Source organism: Engystomops pustulosus, chromosome 3 (assembly GCF_040894005.1).
Source record: "Engystomops pustulosus chromosome 3, aEngPut4.maternal, whole genome shotgun sequence".
NCBI lineage: Eukaryota > Metazoa > Chordata > Amphibia > Anura > Leptodactylidae > Engystomops > Engystomops pustulosus.
In genome coordinates, this window is record NC_092413.1 from 42,899,714 (window position 1) to 42,926,158 (window position 26,445).

At 44.5% G+C, this 26,445-nt stretch overlaps 1 protein-coding gene across 2 annotated transcripts; it reads left to right on the forward strand.

Annotated features, from left to right (window-relative positions):
- The first annotated feature begins 900 nt into the window (after positions 1-900).
- PPP4R3B (protein phosphatase 4 regulatory subunit 3B) lies at positions 901-25,973 on the forward strand. Of its 2 annotated transcripts, none has more exons than XM_072140601.1 (16): positions 901-1,652; positions 7,462-7,517; positions 7,629-7,727; positions 9,490-10,113; positions 12,646-12,723; positions 13,318-13,434; positions 14,036-14,152; positions 15,675-15,824; positions 16,038-16,140; positions 17,080-17,121; positions 17,976-18,134; positions 19,021-19,190; positions 20,031-20,170; positions 21,295-21,479; positions 21,567-21,769; positions 22,389-25,973. In XM_072140601.1, the coding sequence occupies exons 1-16, from the start codon at positions 1,511-1,513 to the stop codon at positions 22,485-22,487; spliced, it is 2,484 nt and encodes an 827-aa protein (XP_071996702.1). In that variant the 5' UTR covers positions 901-1,510; the 3' UTR covers positions 22,488-25,973. The 2 variants fall into 2 exon arrangements, with proteins under 2 accessions (XP_071996702.1, XP_071996703.1); XM_072140602.1 differs by having other exon boundaries at positions 905-1,652; positions 15,675-15,806.
- Positions 25,974-26,445: the final 472 nt, after the last annotated feature.

Consider the following 26,445-nt stretch of genomic DNA (forward strand, 5'->3'; position numbering starts at 1 on the left):
CACCTTTTGTATCTTTGTGCAATCCATCCAGCAGAGGTGGTCGTGTCCAAGGAAACAGTCTTGTTTCTAAGGGACCATATGACTACATTTATGAGAAATTATCTTCACACAGGTAAAAAATTTTTAATAACATCTAATTGAAGAAATGTATTTATATGTCAGATTCATGAAACTGAATGTGAATGCCCAGAAGAGAATACCCCTTTCAGTTGAGAATTGCAGCCTGGGGCAAAAGTTCAGTAAATTACCCGCATCCAGAGATCAGAGTGGACAGAGAGGTAGGACTGTAATAGTCGTTATAATAATAGGGGGACACTTTACATGATGATAAGGGACATTATATAAAACAGGACACTATATAGTATTACTGGAGGTCACTGTATAGAAGGGAGGACATTGTATATATTATGAGGGAGTGTGATACTATGTAGGACTTTATACAGGGCAGATTTCGCATTCCCAGGACCCCCAAATCTGCTCCATGTATTACTAAAGCATTCTGGGACAATAAGGACAGAGATAATATGTATATAAGTGAAGGTGCGGTATATAATGGTTTAGACCTGGACTTATGGACGTCATTCACACTGGGGCAGTAATATGCAGCTTGGGTTGTGACTGGAGCAATGTCCTGCCAGTGACACTACTATGGGGGTGTATAAGTCGCTTCCTCCTCTAGGTACATGTACACACAGGGCAGCGCTGCGGACGTGATCCCGGCTGTGTACAGAGACAGCTGACAGGGGGCGGGGCCTGCAATGGCATCGCTCGCCTGTGATTGGCTGAGGACAGTGTTTGTTTTCCTGCAGTTTCCTGGGGTCGTAAAGATAAACCCTGTCCATTTATTTATTCGCTCGCCAAAGTCATACGGATTGGAAAACTGTAGGTGGCGGTAGAGAGCAGAGCCGTGAAGCGCCGGGCGCCATCTTTGTTTCTGGCCATTCTCTCATAGGCAGCGCCTCCTAACCTTGAAGCTGGTTCTAGCAGTATCTATAATGGAAATTTGTGTCGCCCACATAAAATATCTCCGCAGTAATACTCTGCTCTCTGCCCACCGCCTCCATTTCCCGGAAGTGTTGGTATAGCTTTCTGACCCTAGAAGGACACGGTAGCCACTATTTGACACGCGCCCTCTGCTGGCCAGCTTTGTTTCGCGGAAGGGTTTTGTGAGGTTTTTGTCCCTGGAAAGGCCCCGTAGCCCCTGCCGAACACGCCAGGACAACCTGTTTCATTTATCGTTGGAGGAAGAGAAAGGAGAGAATCGGGTTACAAGATGGCGGCTGTGTGATCTACCAGTAAAACCGAGGAGCAGCAAGAGGAGGCGGGGGATCGCCGCTGGCGGAAGGAAGACGGTAACGAGCATCGGAGCGGGGAGAAGACACCGGCGGCCCGGGACTCTTCCTACGGAGGCGGCGGCCAGCGGCTCCGAGTTCACTCCCTGAGGAAACCGGCAAAGGATGAGCCGCGGCGGGGGCAGTGCGTGACGAGAGCCTCACCGAGCGGCGCCATCATGTCCGACACCAGGCGGAGGGTCAAGGTCTACACCCTGAACGAGGAGCGCCAGTGGGACGACCGGGGCACCGGCCATGTGTCCTCCACCTATGTGGACCGGCTCAAGGGGATGTCCCTGCTGGTCCGGGCCGAGGCTGACGGTGAGAGGGGACTACAACTCTTAGCATGACCAGTAGTAGTAGTAGGCCGCTGCCTAAATCTTTGTAACCCTGTAGTTAATATGTAGCCATTGTGGGGAGGGAGGGGGGGTCACCGGTTAGAGTTTAATTCCATGTGTAGCGTATTATGACGCCGCTACAGCCTCATACGGATGTAATTGGCGCAGTATGGGCATTAGTATAAGGGCATATTCACACACGGTAACCGTGCCAATCTGTGATTATACAGTGACACCTATTGGTTAGATGCAGAGAAAAACTGCTCAAAACCGGGTGTTTTTTTACTGTTTGCGCTTCCATGTAGATAGCGGTATAGAAAATGTGGCCAAATTCACATACGATCATGCTCAAAAGTTTACTCACCCTTGTAGAATTTTGCCTTCTTGGCCTTTTTTTCAGAGAATACTTCGGGGTTTTTTTTTTCTCCTCATGGTTAGTAGTTGGGTGTCTGTGTTTTCTCACAATGGCACCTAAAAACTTGCAAATGCCTCCGAAAAAAGGGCATGAAAGCCAAAATTGTGCAGAGGGTACCCCTGGAGCACCTCAGCATCTTTCCCCGTCCGTAGTGTACGTTTGCCCTGCGCCCATAGGCCTCATGTTATTGCCTGGATTGTATATTCAGCCTGTAGAAGACACATGGCTTCCCAGTAATGGACGCCACATGCAATGGGAAACCTCATGTCCTCTCTGATCCCAATGTGGCGGAAGCAAATAACACGAGCTTTCACTCCACATGACATTATTTTCTGTGTAATGTTCTGTGCGCAGACGCATGAGGTTATGTCACGTGACCATCTGCAGGGCAAAACATTTGGCCAATCTCCGTCATGTGACTGTGCTAATACCTATAGGGTAGTTGATGGGTTTTCCCATGTAGACTGATATTCGAGGTATATGCTTTCAATAGATCTGTCTCGCACAGGTGGGACCTGCATCCATCATCTATCTGGAACAGGGGTCGCTGACAGCTGGGCGGGGTGGAGGGTTCTGCAAACATGCCGCCACTCTCTATTCAACTCTGTTGGAGCCACTAAAATGGTCACTGCTAGAGATGAGCGGACCTGAACCTTAGGTTCTGCAACTGCACGTGTACATTTGGCCAATCACAGCCGTGCCTAGTTGCTGGGGGCATAAAGCTGCCTGATAACATGTCTGCTGGAACTAAAGATCAGGTCCTTTTATCTCTAGCCATGACTATATGCTGGGTGCACGTATACATCACAATCCACGTTCAGCCCAGCTGTGGGAAGGGATTCAGATCACTTCAGCAGAGGTAGGACCCACATCTATCATATGTGGTCCATAGAGGGGAAAACCCCTTCAAAGAGGACCCAAGATCAATTTCAGACCCTAAACCAATTACAGGTCCTTATGGACCTCTGGTTAAGGGTCCCAGTGTGACCTGTAAGAAGGCGCTGGGCGGGCAAAAATGTAAAGAAAATAAAACTTTTTTTACTCACCTAGAGTCTGATGAGGCACATTGGACAAACATCCAGTTCCTCCTCCTCACGATGCGGCAAGTGAACCATATACGGAGGATAGTGCATGTTACATGCTTCAAATGTCAGGGCGAGACTATTTTATGCTCACAGGATGATTTGGGACCCTTAACAACTGGCCCATAAGAACCTGTGTGTGGTTTAGTGTCCCATATCACCCTGACAGGTTCTCTTTATGTGTAACTATGACGCCACTTTACAGCATTCTGAAAAAATGAAACTGGAGATTAACCCTTTCCCAAACGCCCGTCGGTCCCGGTGCATGAGAGTGCTCACGGGCTGAGCCCTCTCCATAGCCGTTAAGTCTTGTTTTCCCATCCGTCACTGCCGGTAGCTTCAAAAAGATGGTGGCACAAAGATCGTCACTCCCTGTCTCGTTTTAACCAAATATGGCTCTTATGTACCTGGGGTTTAGGGTCCAAAATCGACCTTTAAGTCTTTGTGCTTTAATAACCTTTATACTCGCCTTAGTGTGAGCCCGATGCGGTAGATCCGGCACCTCCTCTCGCGGCAAGTGCCCTGCTTCATTGCGCATGTGCTGTAGCTTGCACTGAGAAGCTGGTTGTACTATGCCAGATTCACTTACTACATCACGCACCCGCCGAAGGGATGACTTGATTTTTTTTTTTATTGTGATTGCTTAAAAATGCCTAATAGCGATTTGGCACACTAACCCACCGATTTGTAGGGTTCACCTTAAAAACTATCAAAAACACAGAGTGGTTAAAGAATCAAAGAAGTTAACTTGTAAAAGCTTGTCAGTCATTGCGTGTGGTTGTAGAAAGCAGCACTGTTTCTCTCCCAGCTGCCCGACCCAGAACACCCCTTCCTCCCCGACTCGCTGTGTGTACCTCAGTTGTACTTGGGTCAATAAGAGTCAGAAACGCAGACTGGCTTGTTAGAACAATTGTTCCCAATCCATACGCACCTGTATGTGACAGAGCTTCTCCCCCCTCTATCAGATGTGACAGCAGACATCACAGACAGGCTGGCCTGTGGATGACCACATGGACGCATCAAGGGTCACTGGAGGATCTGCTCGTATCTACATTACATATTCATTTGGCTGTGATGGGAAGCATAGTGATGCATGCAGTTCTCCATTTCCCATCAGTATGACGGAAAACTGCTGTGTCGCCAATATCAGTCGCTGGGTTTGTTTGCAGCCCTTGTCCTTCCCGCAGCACATTCATTGCCAGTCTAAAGGGGGGCTTCTACCTGCAGCATCTTGAAGGAGTTGGGTCCCTTCCACACCAGCCGGAGTAATGCATCCAACTCGTGCTGGCTGGAACATCCGGCCCAAACGCTGACAATCAGAACTTTTCAGTTCCGGTCAACGGCGTTTGGGTCGGACATTCCAGCCAGCATACACGGCAATTTGGACACGCCACCCTTGCTAATGTGTAAGGGGCCATAATGGTGGTAGGTTGATGTATCTACAATATTGGGGATATTTAATAGATGCCATTTTTTTTGGTATCTGTGTGCAGCATCCCCCCCCCCTTCTTTGACTTCTGTGATGATAAATGCATGTGTTCTTCTGTACTTATACATTGCCCTGCTCCATGTTTTTCAGTATGTCGCAGTTTTAGAAGCCTCTACATGGCGTTTACGTACTTTTCCCTTGGGTCGGGCCTTAGTCCTCTAGTCCTTGTGTAGCTGTGCGTGTGACAGTGGGGTTTCATGGCTGTTAGCGGTGTATATACTTCTTGTGTTCAGACTTGCATGTATAGGGCTTCTCAGGATCTTTCTGTTTTCGTCTCCATAGTGGTGAAGCGTTTGGATTACATAAAAGGATCCTTTGTAAAATAACCTCTTCCCGTCTTGTTAGTCAAGTATTACCAGTCTTCACTGCCTCTGTAGCTGTAACACAGCGCAATGATGTCTTCAAATGGGAACAAAACTCAGAAGTTAGCGCACGGGTAGTCCTGTACCTCCAGATCAGAGGCCAAACTGAGCCGCCCGGGAGCCGAGGATATTTTCCACCTACCGACGTGTCTTAGTATCCACTTCTGTAGATGCAGATTTCGACAATCTATTTACTTTTTGGTGTAGCGTTGGCATAAATCAAGAAAAGCTAGAAATTTCCGTGGTCCCACGTATAGTTTTGCTTGTGGATTTTGTATAATGATCTACACCCAACTTTCTTGTCCTGATTATTAAAACTGGTGTCCTAACATAACCCCTTCTTTTAGATTGTATTGGGGCATATGGACTTTATGGGAAGGGCTTTGTATGGGACTTCTGCCACAATTGTTGAGGTGAATGATATTCTGTCTACTCCATCAAGAAGAGATGTCTGATCAGGCGGCATTAGCTCCGGGCATCCCAGCCCCATGCACACAATACTTCGCTAGTCCTAGCGCTACCTTGTCAGATTTCATTCCTTGAAAGTAAAGTGATAAATTCTTGGTGAAAACCAGCCTGGATGTGATGTGCTGTTGGGAATACGCCAACCACCCTGTGTCCACACTTCCCGCCACTCGTCTGGATACGGACATCCCTGTGGAAATAAGATGTCCATAGGGCCAACACAGGGAGCAGACAAATGTACATTGCAGTTAGCGGTTTCATGCTTTTCTCTGACTGCAGAGATCTCTCCGTTTCATGAGGAGGGTTGTCACCCCTGGGGATGACTGGGGCTCCTATATGTCCTGTATAGGAGAACTGCGCTCAGCATAATAATCCTATGTGTATGACAAATGCCCTCTGCTTTTAGTGTTACACCCCTTTTTGGGCAAGCAAAGCTGAAGGGAATTTTGTATCTGATTCAGTAGAGACAGGAAGTCGGGTGTAGGAGAGTCGTTTCCGTGCTGGCCTGTTGTGTGGAGGGGGCGCTATACAGGGGCAGTGTTGTCTCATAGCGGCTGCTCTGCAGGAACTTGTTTTATGAAGTGTTTTGTGGCGATTTCTCTGGTCTCTCGGAGTACGTGCACAGGGTTCACTAGTGCGTGTTATCTTTTACTAGCCAATAAATGGTAATCATTGCCCGCAGTTCAATAGTCTATCCTGCTACTTCTGTTGTGGGCAGATATCTCTGATTTCTTGGTAGTGTGAGAAACCCTTCAATGCTATAAATCTGTGGACGTGCGACACGGTATTGTAGACCCCCCAGCAGGGAGGATGGGTTAATAACATCGCCCGCTCATTCCTCCCCCGTATGATGTAGTATTGCAGGTTTATATGACTCCTGTATTACATGGACTGCTCTGCCATCCATCCGACGTTAGGGTGCGACCTGGACATATTGCCGGATGGGCGTTCAAACAGCTGTGCCGACTAGCCATGGCTTGCTCATCGGGGCATCAATTTGCCGGATTGGCTATTTGGCCAGCAGTATGAATGTCGGGTCTGCTCCTTTCTAGTCTTGGGCTCGTTTGTTGAAGGAAACCAGTCAGTATTGAGCTAACAACTGGTCTTTATGCAGCACAGGTTTAGGGTGCCAGACTTTTTGGCCTTCCCTGTGTCTGGAGAGTCACCCAGTCTCTTCGGTCTTTCGGAAACCTGAGTATAATGAATCTGTGGTCATCGGACCCATGCGCAGTGATGTTTGTATCCGCCTTGACTGGTATTTGTGATGAGGGTCCCAGCGGACTCAATCACCACAATGGCGCCACAGTGGTACGGTTTGTCGGGAGCTTTCCCTGCTTTACATGTCATAACGAACAGAAGGGCAGCATTGGCCATACCGTCTCATTATAAATTAAAGAATTTCATGTGTGTTGACAGCACCTATGCTCTTATGTGTCTCCATGGTTACCGGCTCCTAGTAACCCTCACGTAGCGATGTATTGCTGACACGGTCCATTCCATCTGTCCCTTTTTACTTCTTGCTAAAATTACATTTGGGAGTTGGACAAGAAGTGGAGACGTTTTCTATGCAGGATCATGGTGATGTATAGGTGATGTATTGGGCTGTAGACACAAGATTACATATATCGAAGGATTTGCACTTGATAATGTCAGATTAGTTATATAATTGTACAATAAAACAGGCGTTCAGTAGTAAAAATAAAAAGAATCTCTGCGACTGATCTGCTGAGTTAGTCATTTGCTCCCACATGGAAATACTGCAGGATCCTGCCCCAGACATACATGGTGTGACCTAGACCTGCTATGTGACTACCATACATGCACTTAGAGCAGTGGAGGATGCGGCTTGTCATGGGAATGGATGTGCTGCACAGATGACCCCCTCCCTGTAACACACAGATACTGGGCTATTGTAATGGAGCAAAACCACCAACAACCGTGCCCCACACACTTCTAATTCATGTTTTCTGTCTTCTCAGGTTCATTGCTATTAGAGTCTAAGATAAATCCGAATACTGCGTATCAGAAGCAGCAGGTATGTATTGGGGGATCTCATTAGCACAAAACCTTCCTACCTTGCCCAATCTGCATGTGCGTAAACTCACCATTGAGGTTGTGGCTAAGTCGTGTGCTTGTCTCTGCTTAGGATACGCTGATCGTTTGGTCCGAAGCAGAAAACTATGACCTGGCTCTCAGCTTTCAAGAAAAGGCCGGCTGTGATGAAATATGGGAAAAGATTTGTCAGGTAATGCGGCTCTGGTCCTATCTCAGTCCGATCAGTCTTTTAGGAATGGATCGCCACAATTCATGTTACTTTGGGCTGTATCCAGAACCAGGCAACCAAAATTTAAGTCTTAAGCTGGCGGCACATGTCTGAGGTTGGTCAGTGAGTCGGGGACTGAATTTCACGGACAAATCACAGCGCAGAGGACGGGACTTGGTGCATTATAGTGATGAATGATACAAGGAGACCCTCCTACCCCACCGAACAGTGGAAGAAGGGAATTATATGTATATGTGATGCATGTAGTCACGTCCTCTGCACCGTCGGTTTTGCAGGGTCATCTGCTGTCAACCTTATAGCAAAAGTTTGGTAGTTGCACCCTGACTGCAATAATCCAACCACGTTAGGTGCATCTTGCAAAGTGTGGATGTGTTATACTGCCTTGCTTTACATGCTGGCCATTGCAATGTAATACAAGGCCATCATGGCTCCATATAACTTGAGCTCCTCTCAGTTCTGGCTCACGGAGCGGGAGCTTGTGAAGTGCATGTGCTCAAATAGATGAAGACAAACCCTGTAGATATAATCTATCTGCATGTTTAGGTTCTGTGCCATCTTTTACAGAAAACCCCTTTACTGTAAAATTTGTCATAAACTATTGCACAGCACCTGTCCATAACGTCTCCCATTGACGTGTAAGTGTATAATCCACTTTTAGTTTGATGTCTGGCACCTTTTGTCCCCCTTGTCTTCAAGTGATCAGAATGCGCACATATTGAATTTGCATGTCAATGTTGTTTTTCTCCAAGTCCGTGCAGTAAGACTCCTTCCTTTTCTTAGTTTGTTTTGTATACCAAGGCAGTTTTAGACACACGGTAAACTTTTAATAGACATGTTTTGTCAGCTTTACTAAAACCCTTTTAAGTAGATCATTGTCTGATGGCTGAGGGTCCTACTTCTGGGACCCCAGGTAATCGATAGCTGGGCTGTCGGGGCTTGAAGACTATCGGATCTCCCTTTTAAGTGAAATGTTACTTACAGGTACAGAACCCATGGCCACAGAACAAGCCTGGTCTTGAACACGTCAAGGTGCTGCTTCACAGATCTGCTGCAGGATAGGATCTGGAGGATAGTTCTAGGTGTGTTAAAGGGGTTGGCCCCCTTTTTTGTAATGTGTGGAGGGCAGGATATTAGGTAATTTAGCAATATACAACTTAAAAGTTCTGCTCCGCTTTCTTGATAAGTATAGTGAAGCCTCCTGTCTTTTACCTCACCAGCTAGACATTCCTGTCCATAACATGGCGGCAGATGGAGGGTCATGTGATCTCTATCTGGCGATTGTTCATGTTCAGTTACAGATCACATGACCCTTTAATGAGCCTTGTTATGGATAGGAATGTCCGGCTCATGAGTTGAGACAGGAGGCTTCACTTTACATATCAAGAAAGTAGTGAAGAACTATTAATTGATGTATATTGGTAAAATCCCTAATATTCTGACACCCCTCCCCCACGCTTAAAGTGGCCAACCCCTTTAAAGTGTGCATGTGGTGAGAACATAAGCTCCGAGTTTCACATGTGGCCAAAATCTGTGCACCACTTCTTGGACCCGGGCTTGGGAATGTGTGGAGGTGACCATACAGTCTTACCCTGTATGTTCTGATATTTCCACCCAAAGACTAATAACATGCATAATTTTGGCAATCGTTTTACATTAATTTAATAAATTTACAGTTTTCTATACACAGGTTTTGTGTCATTACTTTGTCTATATTCATTTCTAGGTTCAAGGAAAAGACCCCTCCGTGGAAGTCACCCAAGATCCCATCGATGAATCTGAAGAGGAACGCTTTGAGGAGATGCCTGACACAAGCAACTTGATTGATCTTCCTTCTTGTGAGCTCAGTAAACTTGAAGAGATTGCTGACCTTGTTACCTCAGTCCTGTCATCGCCTATCCGTAGAGAGAAGCTATCGCTGGCCCTGGAGAACGAGGGCTATATAAAGAAACTGCTGCAGCTCTTCCAAACCTGCGAGAATTTGGAGAACGCCGAAGGTTTGCATCATTTATACGAGATTATCCGGGGGATTTTATTTCTCAATAAAGCGACTCTGTTTGAGGTGATGTTTTCGGATGAGTGCATTATGGATGTTGTGGGGTGCTTAGAGTATGACCCAGCCTTGGCCCAGCCAAAGAGACACCGGGAATTCTTGACCAAAACTGCAAAGTTCAAGGAAGTGATCCCCATAACAGACTCCGAACTTAGACAAAAGATTCACCAAACGTACAGGGTACAATACATCCAAGATGTCATCTTGCCTACGCCGTCAGTCTTTGAAGACAACTTTCTCTCTACCCTCACATCTTTCATTTTCTTCAACAAGGTGGAGATAGTCAGCATGCTGCAAGTAAGTACAGAAGGCTGCTTTTATTGTTATTGTGACTAAATTCTCCAGTGATTTGTGGTTCCTCTTTGGGTCATCATCTGATTCAGTAATGGGTGATCCTGCATTCATTGTTTTGTCGCTGCCATTCTGAGTCTTCCCAGGTTCCCCACTCACCGACTAGATCAAAGCTGTGTATCATCATTAGCGCTCTATATATGCTCCACAATAGTGACTGATGAGCTAAGCCTCCAATATTTGATGGGTTTGGAATGGGTTATTACAGTTATGTACACCACTAGATGGCAGGTAGATACCAGCCGAGCAATGCGCACCCTTCACAACTGGTCAATTGATAAGCTGAGATTTTATGGGTTGACCAGTATTGAGTCTGTTAGTCCCGTGTAATATCTTTATCGCTGTTAGCTTCCTTATATAAATTAACCAGATGAAGTAATTATAGGGATCCAAATAAGGAATTGGTGGTTTGTAGCTGCTTTTAAGGGGTTGTACCAAGTTACCCAGAGGATGGGTGATAACAAGAACAATCGGTGAGGTTCTAAAAGACCGGACCCCCTGCCATTTGATTGAATCTTGCCTTTCCATAGTATCAAAGTATGGAAAATTGCAGAGCACAGTGCTCTGTTATCTCTGGCATTCCCCAGAGATAGCCGAGCACTGTTTTCAATAATTTCCAAGATTTCTTTGCAATTTAGTGGAGCAGCAGGATTATTTGTGCCACCTGCTGCTCCACCCATTAGTTTTACTGGGACCCCCATTCTCTGGATTTCTGCTAATCCAATCCTCATGGTTGGCTTGTTGCCTCCCCTATCGTGTTATTCTGTGAATTTATGACTCCATAATGCTATACAACGCAAGGTCCTTCTAGTGGCCTCTTATATTTGTAAGGGTAAGTACCACTACATGACCATTCATGTAATAAGCAGATGGTTTGATTCCTCCACTTGTATGAGGTGACTCAAAAGGGTGTCCTGTGCAGTGGGTCACCCTATTTGACCTCCATGGGTAAATGGACAGAAGTTGTCATTGTGAGACAACGCTATTGGCAATGTTTTTCTGGTTTCCCTTGAGTTGTCCAGGGTTTCAAAAACATGGCTGCTTTCTATCAAAAACTGCACCACAACCGGTTATGGGTAGTGCCTGTTATTGCACCTAAGCTCCATTCATTTCTGTACGGCTGAGTAGCAATCCAGCACAAGCCATGATGTGGCCTGGAGCAGCTGTGGCGAGAAAGGAGCCTTGTTTTTCAACCCCTTTAAGGCTGACTTCACATGATCCTCATCTTCTGTGCATTGGTGTTGTCTGTATGTAGTGAATGTTGTGCGGTAGATCAGCTGATCCTCGTACACGGCCGGGTCCTGTTTACATACCTCCGCATTACTGTGCCATGAAGTCATGATATGTTTGGAATCGTCAAGGACGGGATGTGTTGTGTACAAATATAAGACAGGTTTTCTAAGGTGAGAACAACCGGGAGCCTACGGCGAGATGGATTATGTAACCCGTGTGTTGCAATTACTGGTCAGACGACCCATCAGATAATGAATACAATGCACAGGTAAAAGGAAGCCGTGGCGCACTCCTTCCTGCTACCTCCCCCACTCATTGTGCACACACAAGCCGCTCCCTCCTGTATAAGCAGGTCCTCTTTGTCAAACTCTTAAAGGGGTTGTCGCTTTCATTAAAGTTTATGCAGTTGACTCCAACAAATAAAACGGCAATACTAGCATTCATCGGTGCCTTCAGTCCGGTGCAGCGGCCCCCGTCACTGCTTCTCTCCTGTATACAGAGGCTGCTATTAATAAACCTGGAGTATACATTAGATGGCCGTCACCTGCATGATGTTCTGACATCTCTCGAAACTCCCTCATACACCTGCATCCTCTGCTTGATAGAAAGTGTCATAAACTTATTGCTAGGAAACAACGTGTGCTGTGTTTCCCCATTCTTTTAACTGGTCCATTTGTTCCCCAAATGAATAGAGCAGCAGGTTTTTGGCATGTGCACCGCCACTACATTAAAGGTTTATGCCACTGACTGAGGTGGCAGAGTACAGCGCTCGGGTATCTGTTGGTGACATAGAGATGAATAGAGTAGCAGATACGACAACAGACAACATGTGCAACAGACCTCATTCTTGTCCAGTCAGCAAGTTCTTCCTTATTTCCTTATCCTGTAAATTGGGGGGGGGCGCTTTGTGTGACACCAATGAGCTGCTTTCCCATGTTACACTAAAATGTGCAGAGGTGGCAGTCCTTGCACTGTATGGCTTCCTAGACAGTCATGGATGATGGAATCTTGCTGTAGTCTTCCCCCAGCACTTATGCACCTCTCAACTGCACTGTTACCCCCCCCCCCTGCTGGTACCTCTTCTAGTGCTGGTTCCCGGGCGAGTCGCCCCTAAAGGTAATGATTAGACAATGGAAATTCTGCATTTGTAAACAGCGGAGAGAAATAATTTATTTTTTCCTTTCTGCTTTCTGAATTTGATGTCTTGTCTTATAAGTTGTATATTTTTGACATTGTTCACTACAGGAGGATGAAAAATTTTTGTCAGAAGTTTTTGCGCAGTTGACGGATGAATCGACAGATGATGATAAAAGACGGGAGTTGGTAAGAGGCGTGTTTTACTTTTTTGCAAAAAAGAAAAAATTGAACTATAAAAAGATGAAATACTGATCCGGTACTGGGATAAACCATTGTGCTGCCTGGTGTATTGGGCTCCGTTTCCTTTACCCTCTCCTAAAATGGACGCAGGTGTAGGCTGTGGACAGAATGTGGACGGCAGGTCTCTCTGCCGTTTCCCATTTATAAACTTCCATTGTAATAGCAGAAAAAAGGAAGTATTTTTTCTGTTTTAATAACAAAAGTGGGAATAGAACCTGCTGAATGAAGGTGTAAAAAATATTAATTTCCACCAAATAAGTGGAGGGCTGGCGGACGCCATCACTGTCACTCTCCTACCAACCAGGTCTTATCCTGCTGATCCAGTTAGTGTACTTGGCCCATTAATCTTGTGATCGGTGGGGGTCCTACCTCACTCTAGGTTGCTGGAGTAGGTAGTGATTGGCGGATACTTGTATACCCGGACCTTTTGGGTCAGTCTCACTATCCTGAAATGATTGACAATAGGGGACAGTAGACTGCATGCAACTGTACAGTAAATGAAATACTTTAAAACCTTTTTTTTTTTTTTTTTTTCTACAGGTAAATTTTTTTAAGGAATTCTGTGCGTTTTCGCAGACATTACAGCCGCAAAATAGAGACGCTTTTTTCAAAACTTTGGCAAACCTAGGAATTCTTCCTGCCCTGGAAATTGTGATGGTGCGTAATCCTCTTTGTAGGTTTACTGTACAACTTGGGCTTACTGGGCCGTAACCTGGGCATAGCACATGGCCTGGTGGGGGGAGGGAGAGGGGCGAGTGCTCCTCACTTCTCCTCTATCCATAGAAAGCCAGCGGCCAGGGTGAGGATTCATGATATGGTGAGATGCTCTGTGCTTACCGCCAGGTTACAATCGTGTGTATTAGGCCTTATTGTCTGTCCTTCCAAGAACATTAATATCTGTCTCCCATATACATACACATAATACAATATACATGATGCCTCACATTAACTATTCTGTGTGTGAACTAGACCGTAGACAAAAGGATGTTCAAGAGGATTTCCACACACACACACACACACACACACACACACACACACACACACACACACACACACACACACACACACACACACACACACACACACACACACACACACTCTCTGCATACAATTCCCAACACGCACACTGTAAGCATTGATATACTTGTCCTCCTACCCACTTAGTAATCGTATCCTGTAGATGCCACAGAGGCAGGAACCGGGACACTTAGCTCCTATTATGTGCATAGGTGACAAGTATTTGTTGTGTTCATTGCAGGGTATGGACGACTTGCAAGTTCGAGCAGCTGCTACCGATATATTTTCATATCTAGTAGAATTTAGTCCGTCTATGGTCCGGGAATTTGTGATGCAGGAAGCTCAGCAGAGTGATGATGTAAGTACGCCACGCACAGGCTGCCCATATACTGCAGTGTTTTACCAAAATGTTCATCGCACTGACAGCCCTTTAAGGTGGACAGTCTTGCACTATGCTTGGATATGGACTATTATATTGGACTATAGTAGGGCACGCAGCCATTTACTTCATGATCACCACAGGTCCCACATGTGGAAAATGGTGTCTGGTACGTTCTCTAAAGAACCGAATCCTAATCCCTAAAATCCTCCATATTGTTGACCTGGGTCGTGTCTCCCATACTGACCAGTGTATAGCGCTGCTCACACTGGAGATGACCGCCATCTGTGCATTATGCCTGTGCCTGGCCGTTTCAGTAGGCTCCTAGTTACGCCTCATTTCCCCATCTGTCCTGACCCCTTTAAACCTCTTTCTAGCTGTTATCTACATTTTATGGCTGTAGATTGTCATTTGTAGTCAAGTCCCTGACACCTGCCAGCGATCCTCATGTAGACTGGCACTCCTGTCATTGCTAATGCAGCCCCAAATCTTTACTGAATCAACATGGCTGAAAGGAAATTTTACATAGGACAAAACCGGATGCACTGAGCCAAGACATTTAGCCTGCTGCATCTTTTTGCATTGTATGCATAACCATCTTATAATGTTTTTTCCCCCAAGTGGTGGTCAAAAAAAAAAAATCAAGATGGAATGAAAAAAGGACAAAGGATATGCAAAGGATTAGATGTTATATGCCTAAAAATTTGAAGAAAAGCTACCATTACATAACCCAGGCACACTTGCTCATAGATCCAGGCACCATGAATGTGGTCATCTTCTTATATGTTGTATCCATGGCCTCCTTCCTTCTAGAAACAACTTTTAGAAGGTATATGACTGATCTAGCTTTATAGGCTGTTACACGGTCTTGCCCTCCTGCTCTCTCAGCATTTCTGCAGTGAGCACTTCCTGCAGAGTGGTGGGTGAGACAGTATAACAGCCTGTAAAGCCAGATAACAGGGTGGGTGGGTATCCCTCCGACTCATTTGTATAATTATAAAAGTTTATTTAAGAAGGAAGGAGGCCATCACAAATATAAGATTATCACAGTACCGGTACCTGGTCTATGACTAAGTGTCCCTTGTTTATCATGATTAATATTGTCAAAACCGAAGTTCTGACCTCTATATTGTATAGTCCTGGGCCTGACAGAAACAAGGCTGCACTTGTCTTACTACTGAGCTTTATTTGAGCTCTACAAAAGGCTTGAGTGACAAATCAGGCTCTGTTCACATCTGCATTGATGGGTCAGAGGACTTTGATAAAATTCCAGATCCCTGAGTGGTATTTACATATAAGTGTTATAACCCGTGAGATCTTTGAAAACGTCGTATGATTAAAATGACTAGAACGGCCAATTTTTTTGTCCTGTACTTGTGTGAAAGTAGTCTATAATAGAATATAATAGTAATGTGGATCCTCTCCAGGTTACAGGAGGGCAGGGTAGACCTAGATATCTGCATTCAGCCTGATAAGCCGTTTGCTCCTCTCCCCCCCGCAGGACATTCTGTTGATAAATGTTGTGATTGAGCAAATGATCTGCGACACGGACCCTGAGCTTGGAGGAGCGGTACAACTGATGGGACTCCTGCGGACCCTCATAGACCCAGAGAACATGTTAGCGACAGCTAATGTAAGAACCTGCACATGGGTAAAAGCATCACTTTTTATTTTTCTTTCTCTTTACTCCTGTTCTTTAATCTGCTTTACACATTGATAAAGACTTGCAATGAGCAGTTTCCTAGGAGTCTGCAGTCCCTGCGGCACTGTCTTAGTAGATTTTTTTAATTTGCTTAATTTCCATTCATATGTAGTATATAAAAAAAATATTTTAATCTACGTATTTGTCTTTTTTTTGGGATAGAAAACTGAAAAAAGCGAGTTCCTGAATTTCTTCTATAACCATTGTATGCAAGTCCTCACTGCACCTCTCCTGGCAAACACCTCAGAAGATAAACCGGAAAAAGGTATGAAAGCCGCAGCGTGACGTATATGACCTCCTATAATGTATAGATATATAGAATAACAAGCATAAAGGTATAGAACTCCATCTGTTGTATTCAGCGGCCGGTAGCCAGTGACCGGCACTACCTGGCCCCTCAGTCTGACCCTTGTCCTCCTCAGTGTGTGATGTTGGAGGATAATCACTTTCCCTATGAACAGTTATAGCTTTAAGTTGTGGCATTAAACTCTTTCTAAAGGCTGTTCTGCACATTTCAATCGTTGTTACAATATTTTCTCATAGATTGTGCCATATCCATTGCGGAATTGCTCAGCAAAATTGCTTTTACGTTTTCCATTTTCATTATCTATTTGTTCTTGACCAAAAATCTTTTTTGTCATCTGAATGGACTATAAAAGGAATCCAAGTACATGGGCCAAGAAGAGTTGCACAGTGTACGCTATATGTGCCCATTCACATGAATGTATAATGCCCTAGCTCATGTTTGGACCCTCTTTGACTCCTTAAAAAAATTGTCCATTGGCAGGCACTGCCATTTTAGTAATCTTCTTTGGTATGCAGCGCCTCCTTCCTTCTATAAATCAACTTCTATATTTATGCTAATGAGACTGAAGGGCTACTGGGGCATTACCCCTTCCTGCTGTAGCTGCACAGGCTGTTACACTGTGCATGAGGAATCAACTTTTTTTTTGTGGCAAACAAAGTGTGGATGTGCATACGGCTATTGCAGCAGGCTATTTTTTTTTTTTTGGCAAAAAAAAAAAGCAAAGGTATTGTAACTCTTACATTGTGCAGCCTTGTCCATAGACCATGCATAGGCTCTAGCTCACTGTTGGATACTTTTTGTGTGTCGGCGCCTTCTGCTTGGCGTGTATGCAGCCTCTTGTAAGATTGTGATCTGGATTTTAATAAAATTAAAAAATACACTTTCTCTTTTCCGTAGATTCTAGTATTGGATCCACGACGGGCAGCACGATCTGTCCAGGTAAGTGCCTGTTATAGATATGGAGAATGGAAATCGCTGGAGCTTCTGTCGCACAATATTTGTACATTATTGAGGGTGGTCTGTATGAATGTTAGAAGTGCTTTTACATCTATTCCGATGCCCACCACAGCTTTCTGTTTTACTGCAATGCTCCACCTATCAACACCCACTTTGGAACAAATTTCTATGAAATCAATTTTGTTGGTATAATACTTGGAGATGGAAGAAAATTCTAACAACATGGGCCACTTGTAGAAAGCTACATGGAGATTTGGATGTTACTTTAGCCCTGGATACTTTATAGGGCAGTGATGGGGGAGACAAATTGCACAAACTTCAACCAAAACCCAATTATTTCTATTAAAGTGGCAACAATTTAAGAAGTAACTCCCTGCTCTAAGATTTCAATAGTCTGTGGCGTCTTGAGGATACCAGTAATTTGGCTTCCCTCCAGGGTCCCTTAGACAGAGTAGGAGCTCTGTTTCTAACCCAGCCCTGTCTGCACCTCCTCGCTCCTCCTGTAGTCCCAAGCAGCCAAGGATGTCGCATTAATGTAGCGCTGAGCTCGGCGTGTCCTGGACTTCCTCTGACTCCAGCTGGGGTGACAGAATGGGTGCCACCTGTGCCATAGGCCCGCCACCCGTGCCATAGTCCCGCCACCAGTGGTATAGGCTGTGCCTTCACTTTTATCTGTAAATGTGTTGTGCTACACTGCAGATGCCCCTAGGGGGAGCCACAGGTGGTTAAGTTATAAGAAATGAATTAGGATTTTTCGGGGTTATGCTTGAAGGCAGTTTCCCGTGTGTTGTAGATCTTGTGACGGCCGACATCAAGAACTTTTTCCTATATTTTAGATAACTATCAGACGGCTCAACTTCTTGCATTAATACTGGAGCTGCTGACCTTCTGTGTAGAACATCACACGTACCACATCAAGAACTACATCATGAACAAGGACTTGCTGCGGAGGGTCTTGATACTGATGAACTCCAAACATACTTTCCTGGCACTTTGTAAGTCCTTCTCTCTGCTATAGATGGGGTCACTAAACATGATGGAGATACTCTACTATAGGAGTAATGGTTTAATGGGGTCACAAAAAGGTGTTCTTTTGTTTGTTTACTCTGTCTGCTAAGTCCCATAATGGGCTAAAATTTCCTGTTCTGTAGAGATCACTTTTGAACCTTCATCTAATTAGTCAGTCTGGAATACAATGTACTGTGACTCCGATATGTCGGACATGTATGCTTCAGCTTTTCCACAATTAATTATCTGCAGCGGCAAGAAACATGCCAAGTCCTGCCGTGTTTATGGCATCTAATAGCCAGCACTTTCCTAAAGATTTCACTCTGTATTGCAAAGCATAAAAATCTGAAATCAACCATCAGGATAAACCAGGGACACTTACTCATAGGTCCATGCACCGTGACTTTGGTTATCTTATATTTGTTATCCATGGCCTCCTTCCTCCTAAAATAAACTCTGAATATAATTCTAATGAGGCTTGGGGCTCTGGTGTTTGTTTCCAGAGCCCCTTGGTTCTGTTACTTCCCAGGCTGTTACAATGAGCTTCCCTGGTCCCATGTTCTGCTCATTGTAACAACCAGTGAAAAGACAGCACTGAGGGGCTCTGATAGCAGCCCCCAGGATCGTTAGCATGATTTTTGTTGAAGTTGATTTTAGAAGGAAGCCATGGATAACAAATATAAGAGGATTGCTACAATCACAGTGCCTGGATCTATGAGTATTGTGTTGTTCACTGCATCTTTGAGTGGAAAAATCTGCTCCTAAAAGTCCTGTGTGAACTTGCCCGTAGTGTTGGGGGACCTTCCATGCTGCTTCGGTTACTGTGTATGTAATTGTCATGCTCTGTATTGATGTAGTACATTTTATTTTTAGGTGCTTTACGTTTCATGAGGCGAATAATTGGTTTGAAAGACGAATTTTACAACCGGTATATTATAAGGGGAAACCTCTTTGAGCCGGTTATTAATGCGCTTCTGGATAATGGAACCAGATACAACCTGCTGAACTCAGCAATAATAGAGCTGTTTGAATTCATCAGAGTGGTAAGTACCTGTGGTGCCCATACACAGAGGGACTGGCATTTCTGGCAATGTGGGCATCTCCAGTTGGCAAACTCCTTGAGTAGGGGGTAGGACTGGGAGACAAACCTCTGCTGTAGGTGTCTGGCATAGACTTGTTTTCTTCTGCTTGTGGAGAGCACATGCAGGTTCTTCTATGTATATGGGAGGGGGTTAGAGCATTTGTAGGTGCCCGTACTTAAAGGGGTTGCCCACTTTCAGAAAATAATTAATATTGTTTGTGTCATGGAGAGTTATACATTTTTCAATCTACTTTCTGTATCAATTTTCTAGATCTCTGCTTGCTTTGTAAAGCGCTTCGGAATGTGATGGTGCTATGAGTAAAGATTATTATTATTATTATTATTTATTATTATTATTATTATTTTGGGGAGGGGGTGGAGATAAATAATATACCCTACCTACCTTTAGGGGTGTCTTCCAGAGTTGTAGCCTTATGCACTGGGGTGAGTGTCCTCACACTGCAGTGCTGACTTCTCTGCAATGGTTTGCTCCACAGTCCTTCTCCTGTGCTTGGAGTGAAAGGCTTCTTGTTGATTACTAAACAGGACTTTGGTAACAGCAGTTTGAGGACACTACTCAATCTTCTTCAAAGTCCAGCTACAATCCTGGAATCAAAACTTATTCACTGTCCTAGTGGAATAGATTTTTAGTAAGGTCATGCATTGTCCTTTTTTGAGAAGATCAAAAAAAAAAAAATTCTGTTCTATAAGTGTGATGTCCCTTTATTGTACAGGTCTTGTGTAGGGGCCACTCAATATAATGTGTAGAGTTGGGTTTAAGCCGTATCATTTTATATTGCAGGAAGACATTAAGTCTCTGACTGGGCACATAGTGGACAACTTCTATAAGTCTCTGGAGTCTATTGAGTATGTGCAAACCTTCAAGGGGCTGAAGACCAAGTATGAGCAAGAGAAGGACAGACAGAGTCAGAAATTAAACAGGTGAGGCCCCACTGTATGAAGTCCAGTGTGTTTTTGTATAGTATAGTATGGGATGTGGCAATGTGTGACAATGTGCACAGGCCCCAATACTGGAGGGAGAAAAAGCTTGTGCTAGAGCCCTTGCATATAAACATGAGCTATGCCCAGTGCCCGTCACCATAGGGGGCTGTGCATACAGTGTGTGTGCTCACCGTGCACTCCTATGGTGGGCGTATGTTATATGCTAGCATATGGTGGTTGCACTAACAGCGCTCAGTTATCTCCAGCACTCTCATAGACATGGAAGGCTGATCACTGTGCTCTGCAGTTCCCAGAGAATAAATTTAGCAGCAGGAAGCATTCCATTGATGAGACTGGGACCCCTGTTCTTGTAATCAATGGGGGTCCCAGGAGTTGGAAAACTGTCGTTCAGATGGATATAAGCCATAAGAAATAAACTTTGTATAACCCCTTATATGGTAATGGCCTCCATTCCTAGCAGAGCAAATTAACCACTTGTCAGTCCAGCTACCGGCTGAGCTTCTCTTGCCCATCATGTTGGGACGGCTGCAGGACTTGGATACATATTGAAAAAGAGAATAAATGTTGTTTCTTTGCCAAATTAGTGAATTGCATTTACCGTATGTACTCTAGTATAAACAGAGTAAGCACATATTTTTTGTGCTGAAAAACTCGGCTTATACTAGAGTCTATGGGGAAAAAACCCTCTGTACTCTCCTTTTTCCGGCTTCTGGTCCCTGCTGGGTCGCACACACCATGCCGCCTGCCGACATTGGCATACACTATGATGTCAGCAAGAGGCTGGCGTCGTGGTATGTGTGTCGGGAACGCGCGTGGACCTGGAGACCGACCTGCAGGGGGCGTCGGAAAGGTGATTACACAGGGTTTTTTGTAGGCTGCGCATAGGGGGCAGGGGCTGGCTATATAATGGGTGTAGGCTGTAACCAAATGCGTTTCCCACCCTCGGCTTATATTCAAGTCAATAGGTTTTTCTGTGCTAGAATTGGGTACCTTCACTTATGCTCGAGTATATACGGTATATGGTTCACTTTACTATTCCTGAACGGTTTTCCATGTAATTGTAAGAATATCCCATTAATCGTGTCTGGTGTGCTCCTCCGCAGCGTACCGTCTATACTGCGCAGCAACCGCTTCCGAAGAGATGCCCGAGCCCTGGAGGAAGATGAAGAGCTATGGTTCAATGAAGACGAGGAGGAGGAGGGTGAAGCCGTGGTACCTCCGATTGAGAAGACGAAGGCAGAGGATGACTTTCCTGACAGTTATGAGAAATTTATGGAAACTAAGAAAGGTATCGGGGGATCTTCTGACAATAGATCTACTCATTGTATTCGGTGGCCAAAAATTACAGTATTCTTTTTACTTTATTTCTTTTAAGCTAAAGAAAGTGAAGACAAGGAGAATCTTCCAAAGAGAACTTCAGTGGGAGGATTCAAGTTCACTTTTTCTCACTCTGCCAGCTCAGCCAATGGTGCAAATAGTGCAAACAGCAAATCCGTGGCAGCTCAGACCCCACCAGCAGGATCCAACGGGTCATCCTCAAAGAACACAAGTTTATCAAGCACCGTAACATCTACTAAGGTGAGCCAAGATGGAAGCCGCTGGCTATGGGGGAGTCTTGTCAGTCTAGACCCCGCCCCCCCCCCCCCCCCCCATGTGCTACTCTTTAATTCAACAAATGGTGCACAGAACAATTGCATTTCTGTGGGCTCATACACTTGGTTCCAGAATGTATTACATTGATCCCCTGCCTCCATTGAGGGTTGTATCACTGGGGAAACACCCTGAATAGTTGCATTCAGAGCTGAGGTGGTGTAACAGGACAATGTATCCCGTTTATGGACATTCTAGCTCCTGGCGTGAGGATATGTTGGGATTCCACCCAATGTTTACTTACAAGCTATGAAAGTAGTGTAAGGCGCCTCTAGGTTCCCCTCAGTTCTGCTACAGATCTTTTTTTACAGACATTTTTGTGTGGTTTGGGAGTTTGGGGGTTTTTGTGACCTTTGAAAACTTACTCCAAATTGGCAAGTCATAGTAGCCATTACCATAAGTGCATGATGATGTGTACATGGCAACCCTAAAGCAATTGTTATTCTGTATCAATTCCTCATGGTGTTCTAGATCTCTGCTTGCTGATTTTCTTACATAAACCATATCCCTTATTTGCTGATTTACCGCTGCTCTTGTGCTTCTGCAGCAGGGAAGTCTGATCGGACTGGTGGATTACCCCGATGATGAGGAAGAGGAGGAGGAGGAAGACACATCTCCAAGGAAAAGACCTAGACTGGGATCCTAAATTGACCGTTATTAGTTTTTGGGTTATCGAAGCAACTGATGTCTGAGCTTAGAGTGAGTCGGGAAGCTTTCTCCCTTGAATAATCTGGAAGTAGCCAAACTCCGCTAGAAGGGGGTAAATGCCAAGATTTCCCGGGAGCCCTTCAAGCGTTTTACCAATCCTTGGAGGGTTTCAGAATGACGGATCCGCAATGACAAGACGATTGCTTCAGCTTTATCTTGTGTTTTTGGGGGAAGGGGGACAGAATGGATCACTTGGGAAGACACACACTTTAACGTTGCAGGGTTGCCCCACCCCCAAAGATGTCAGTCAACTTAGCCGAAATAATAAAACGACCAGCTGAGGGCTTTCAGTTGCACAGCGGTAATCTTCATTTTAATGGTGCTGGCCATAGTGTTTTATTAATCGCCTCTTTTATAAAAGAAGAAATCGAAGGGAATGAATTCTGATCTAAACTTTTTTTGGGACCATTCTTTGTAAATTTGATTCCCATCTTCGGTAGTCGGATCGGGGGGGGGGGGGGAATGGGGGAGACACATTGTAGTGCATGTTAAGTTTTAAAGAAAAAAAAAAAGAATCTTTTCAGTGTGTATTTTATTAAAAATCTGAAGCCAGAAAGGACGGATGTAATAAGTCGCCCGTCCTGCACTTCCAGAAATCCTGACGCCAAGGATCAGTAGCTTCCGAAACGAGTCTGGAAACTGCCCCTTCACCTCCTAACCAGTGCCTCAATCTCTTGCAGTGTTACTACTATTTTCCGTGTCTAATGATAGAAGACCATGTGTTTTACCCGGTTTTTATTTTTTTTCAAAAATCTTCTTTAGTGTTCGGATTCCACACTGTTCCTAGTCTATAAAAAAAAAAAAATCCAGTTTTTCTTTTGTTGTTGAGTGAATCCATCATGGCTGTACAAGAAACCAATATACCAAAGGGGTTAACACAGCAAGCAGTGAGTTAACGTCGACCATCAGACCTTTTTCTTGATTTCGGCAAAGGTGTAAAGCGAGAGCTGACCGTATTTTATATACACAGCACTTCGGAGCACATTCCATGGATGGGAATGAATTGCAGGGGTTACACCGCGAAGGTCGACTTGCAGAATACAATTTAATTTGATAGTTTTTAACATCCCCCCCCCCCCTCCCCGAATTGTAAATATTTTAGACTTGCCCATATATGATCTGAGATCATGCAGAAGAAAAGTGTTCCCCCCCCCCCCCCCCCCCCGGTCCCCCTCCTCTCACTTGAATTTCCAGTTCGGAGACGCCACAGTCCTCTCCACGTGACCGGTTTCTAGATCCATTCTCTCCTGAGTAATAGTTGAAGTAGTTTTCCCAGTTTTGGAGTTTTTTTATTTTGTAGTTTTAATTCTAATTTTAGCTATTTGTTTGGAAAGATGGGCCGTCTGTGTAGATATGAAGTATAGTTCTTTTTTTTTTTCCATAAAAAAAAAAATACAGAAGTTTATTTTGTATTAAATACCACTGTACTTGTTTTACACCATTTGTATACACGTGGTGAGATTAATGCTGAACTGTAACATTCAGGAATTAAAATGTGACCCTGTAATTCCACATGTTTGGCTTTCGCTTGATTATTGAGCACTTTTTTTTTCCCCTTCCAATTACATTCCATATTTTTGGCCCTCTCAGCCTATTGTCCACACTTATAACTGGACACGTGGCTGGTTTCTGCTGTGGCATTTGCATGAGTGGAAGGGGGATAGTTTAACGTTTTGCATTGCAATCAATGGTTAAGTATGTCCCTCAACTGCAGAATTTATCAGGGCTTGTGTTGGAGAATTCATGGCATACAAGCCCGGAGATGGGTCAGGAATTGGGCATATTTCACCACCTCCACACCAAATGGGCGCAGCTGACAGGGCAGTGGGCTGGTGCACGAAAATTGTGTCTTGTGCACTTTAGCTTGGGCCCATTCGGGTCAGAACTGGCATAAAGTGCTACACCAGCACTGTGTATTTGTATCTAGGGTTAAGGAAACTGGAGATATTAACTGTTAAAGTGCCATATATAAAAATTGCCCCTGAAATTCTCACTTTAAATGTGAATATCTCTGGTTCCTAGAAACAATTTTAGATTAATTTGAAATAAGATTTATTTCTTTACCTTTACTGTGCTCCCTGCAATTAGTATAATACAGATCCCTGCCCTGCACTGAAAGGGAACCCGTCACCAGCTTCACATATCTGTAAATGAACTACAGAGACTACTGGTGCATAATAGCCTGGCTGGGAGCTAAGGCTACTCCACGCCCCAGGAGCCTCTTTCAGATATTTGCATATTCGGTGATAAAAGATTTATAAAGTTACAGGCCACTCAAGGACTAGCCCTAAAAGACTCCCATGTCATCCATTAGTTGAACCTGCCACCAGATCTATCTTCTAATAGGTAGATCCGAGATGGTAGGTCTCCTTTAAGGTGCAGTGCCTCATTGGCAGCTAACTTTGGGTAATATGGGGAGGGCTTTTTACACTTTTTATAAGCAGGTTTTGTTGGTTAGGGGGGGTAAAATTCTGGTGGCAGGTCTTTTTGACCCCCAGGGCGTCCTGGCAGTCCACACCGCCGCACCCTGTGGAAACTGAAAAATTCTCAGGAAACAAAGAAAGCCAAGACTGTGTCTACAATAAGTACACATTATATGCTGTAGGTTTATTGCTTGTGTGCATATACAATCTGATGGCATCAAAAATAAAAATATGTAAAAATACATTTCTATTTGTTAAAACCTGCAACAATTCATGTGACAACTACCTCCATGTAATGAGGAAAGACATTTAGACTGGGGGGATTCATGGACAAAGGTTAATTTTGATACTGCTGACCTATACTCAGACTCTGTCATCCCTAGTGGGGGGAGGCTTCTGGGGTTGCTGATCGGTGCTGGGTCTGACTTTTGGACCCACACATGTCCCATACTAATATATCCAGAGGATTGCTCATCAGCATCCAACCTGGACCACAAACCTTTAAAACATGCAGACGGAGACCATTAAATACAGGTTTTTTTTTTTTTTACACAGAATGAGGCAGCAGGACATAAGGTCAACCACAGTGACCTACTCAGTACATGGGAGCTTGAGATCCCTGTAGTAGTGATCAGTGCGGACCCCCAGTCGTCACACAGAATTTGTCTATACTTTAAACTTTAATGAAAAATTGATAGTTGTTGAACAGATTTACCTTATGGTGACATTTATGTAAATATTAATATCTTATAAATACAAATTTCCTTAAATCGGAGCCTGTAGGCGGGGGCTACACAGATTTTGGCCACTTCTCCTCTTGCCACAACTGAAGTACTGAATGGGAAAATGGATGTGGACCTTAAATTTACTACAGTCTATTGCTGCTTATTGGCATGAGGCTGCTGTAAAGGAGATGACTTGTGTCTGTGGAAAGAAGGCGGCAGCCCCCTATCACCCACTGAAGAGGAAAAATAAATCAATCAATCTAGTAGTTAAAAAAATATTTAAAACAAAAAGTTCTGGCTTAAAATAGATTTCAGCTGCAGGAAGACCTAGTTTAACAGAACCACCAAAAGGACTTCTGCCCCTCCATTTTTAGGACCCGTGACCATCCGAATCCTACTGAAATCAAACAATATAAGGCTGCTGCTGCAACAAGTCTGCTCCGAGCACTGGCCCCAATTCACAGAGCAGGGGATGAGACTCCTTGCATCATAGGATGATGGAAGGAGTCCCTGTTTGCTTGTGTGATTGCAGCGCAGGCCAAACACATGGCTATCCCTTCAATTAAAACTAACCAATGGCTAACATCAGAGCTGACCCCAAAGTCTGGATTGTGTCTTGGTGCTGGGTTTTCCTGGAGTCTATCACTATGTATGATCTCACAATACACTGCAGGGGGAAGACTAGTCACAGAGAGACTGGACCTGCTAAAGATTTAGATACTAAATAATTATTAGTAGTCTCCTGTAA

Excerpts from the sequence above, each read along its gene's own strand:
- PPP4R3B (XM_072140601.1), top strand. The coding sequence starts at position 1,511 with ATGTCCGACACCAGGCGGAGGGTCAAGGTCTACACCCTGAACGAGGAG. Across the intron at positions 13,435-14,035 it reads CTGCCCTGGAAATTGTGATG|GGTATGGACGACTTGCAAGT; the intron begins GTGCGTAATCCT and ends TGTTCATTGCAG. Across the intron at positions 21,770-22,388 it reads GCACCGTAACATCTACTAAG|CAGGGAAGTCTGATCGGACT; the intron begins GTGAGCCAAGAT and ends GTGCTTCTGCAG.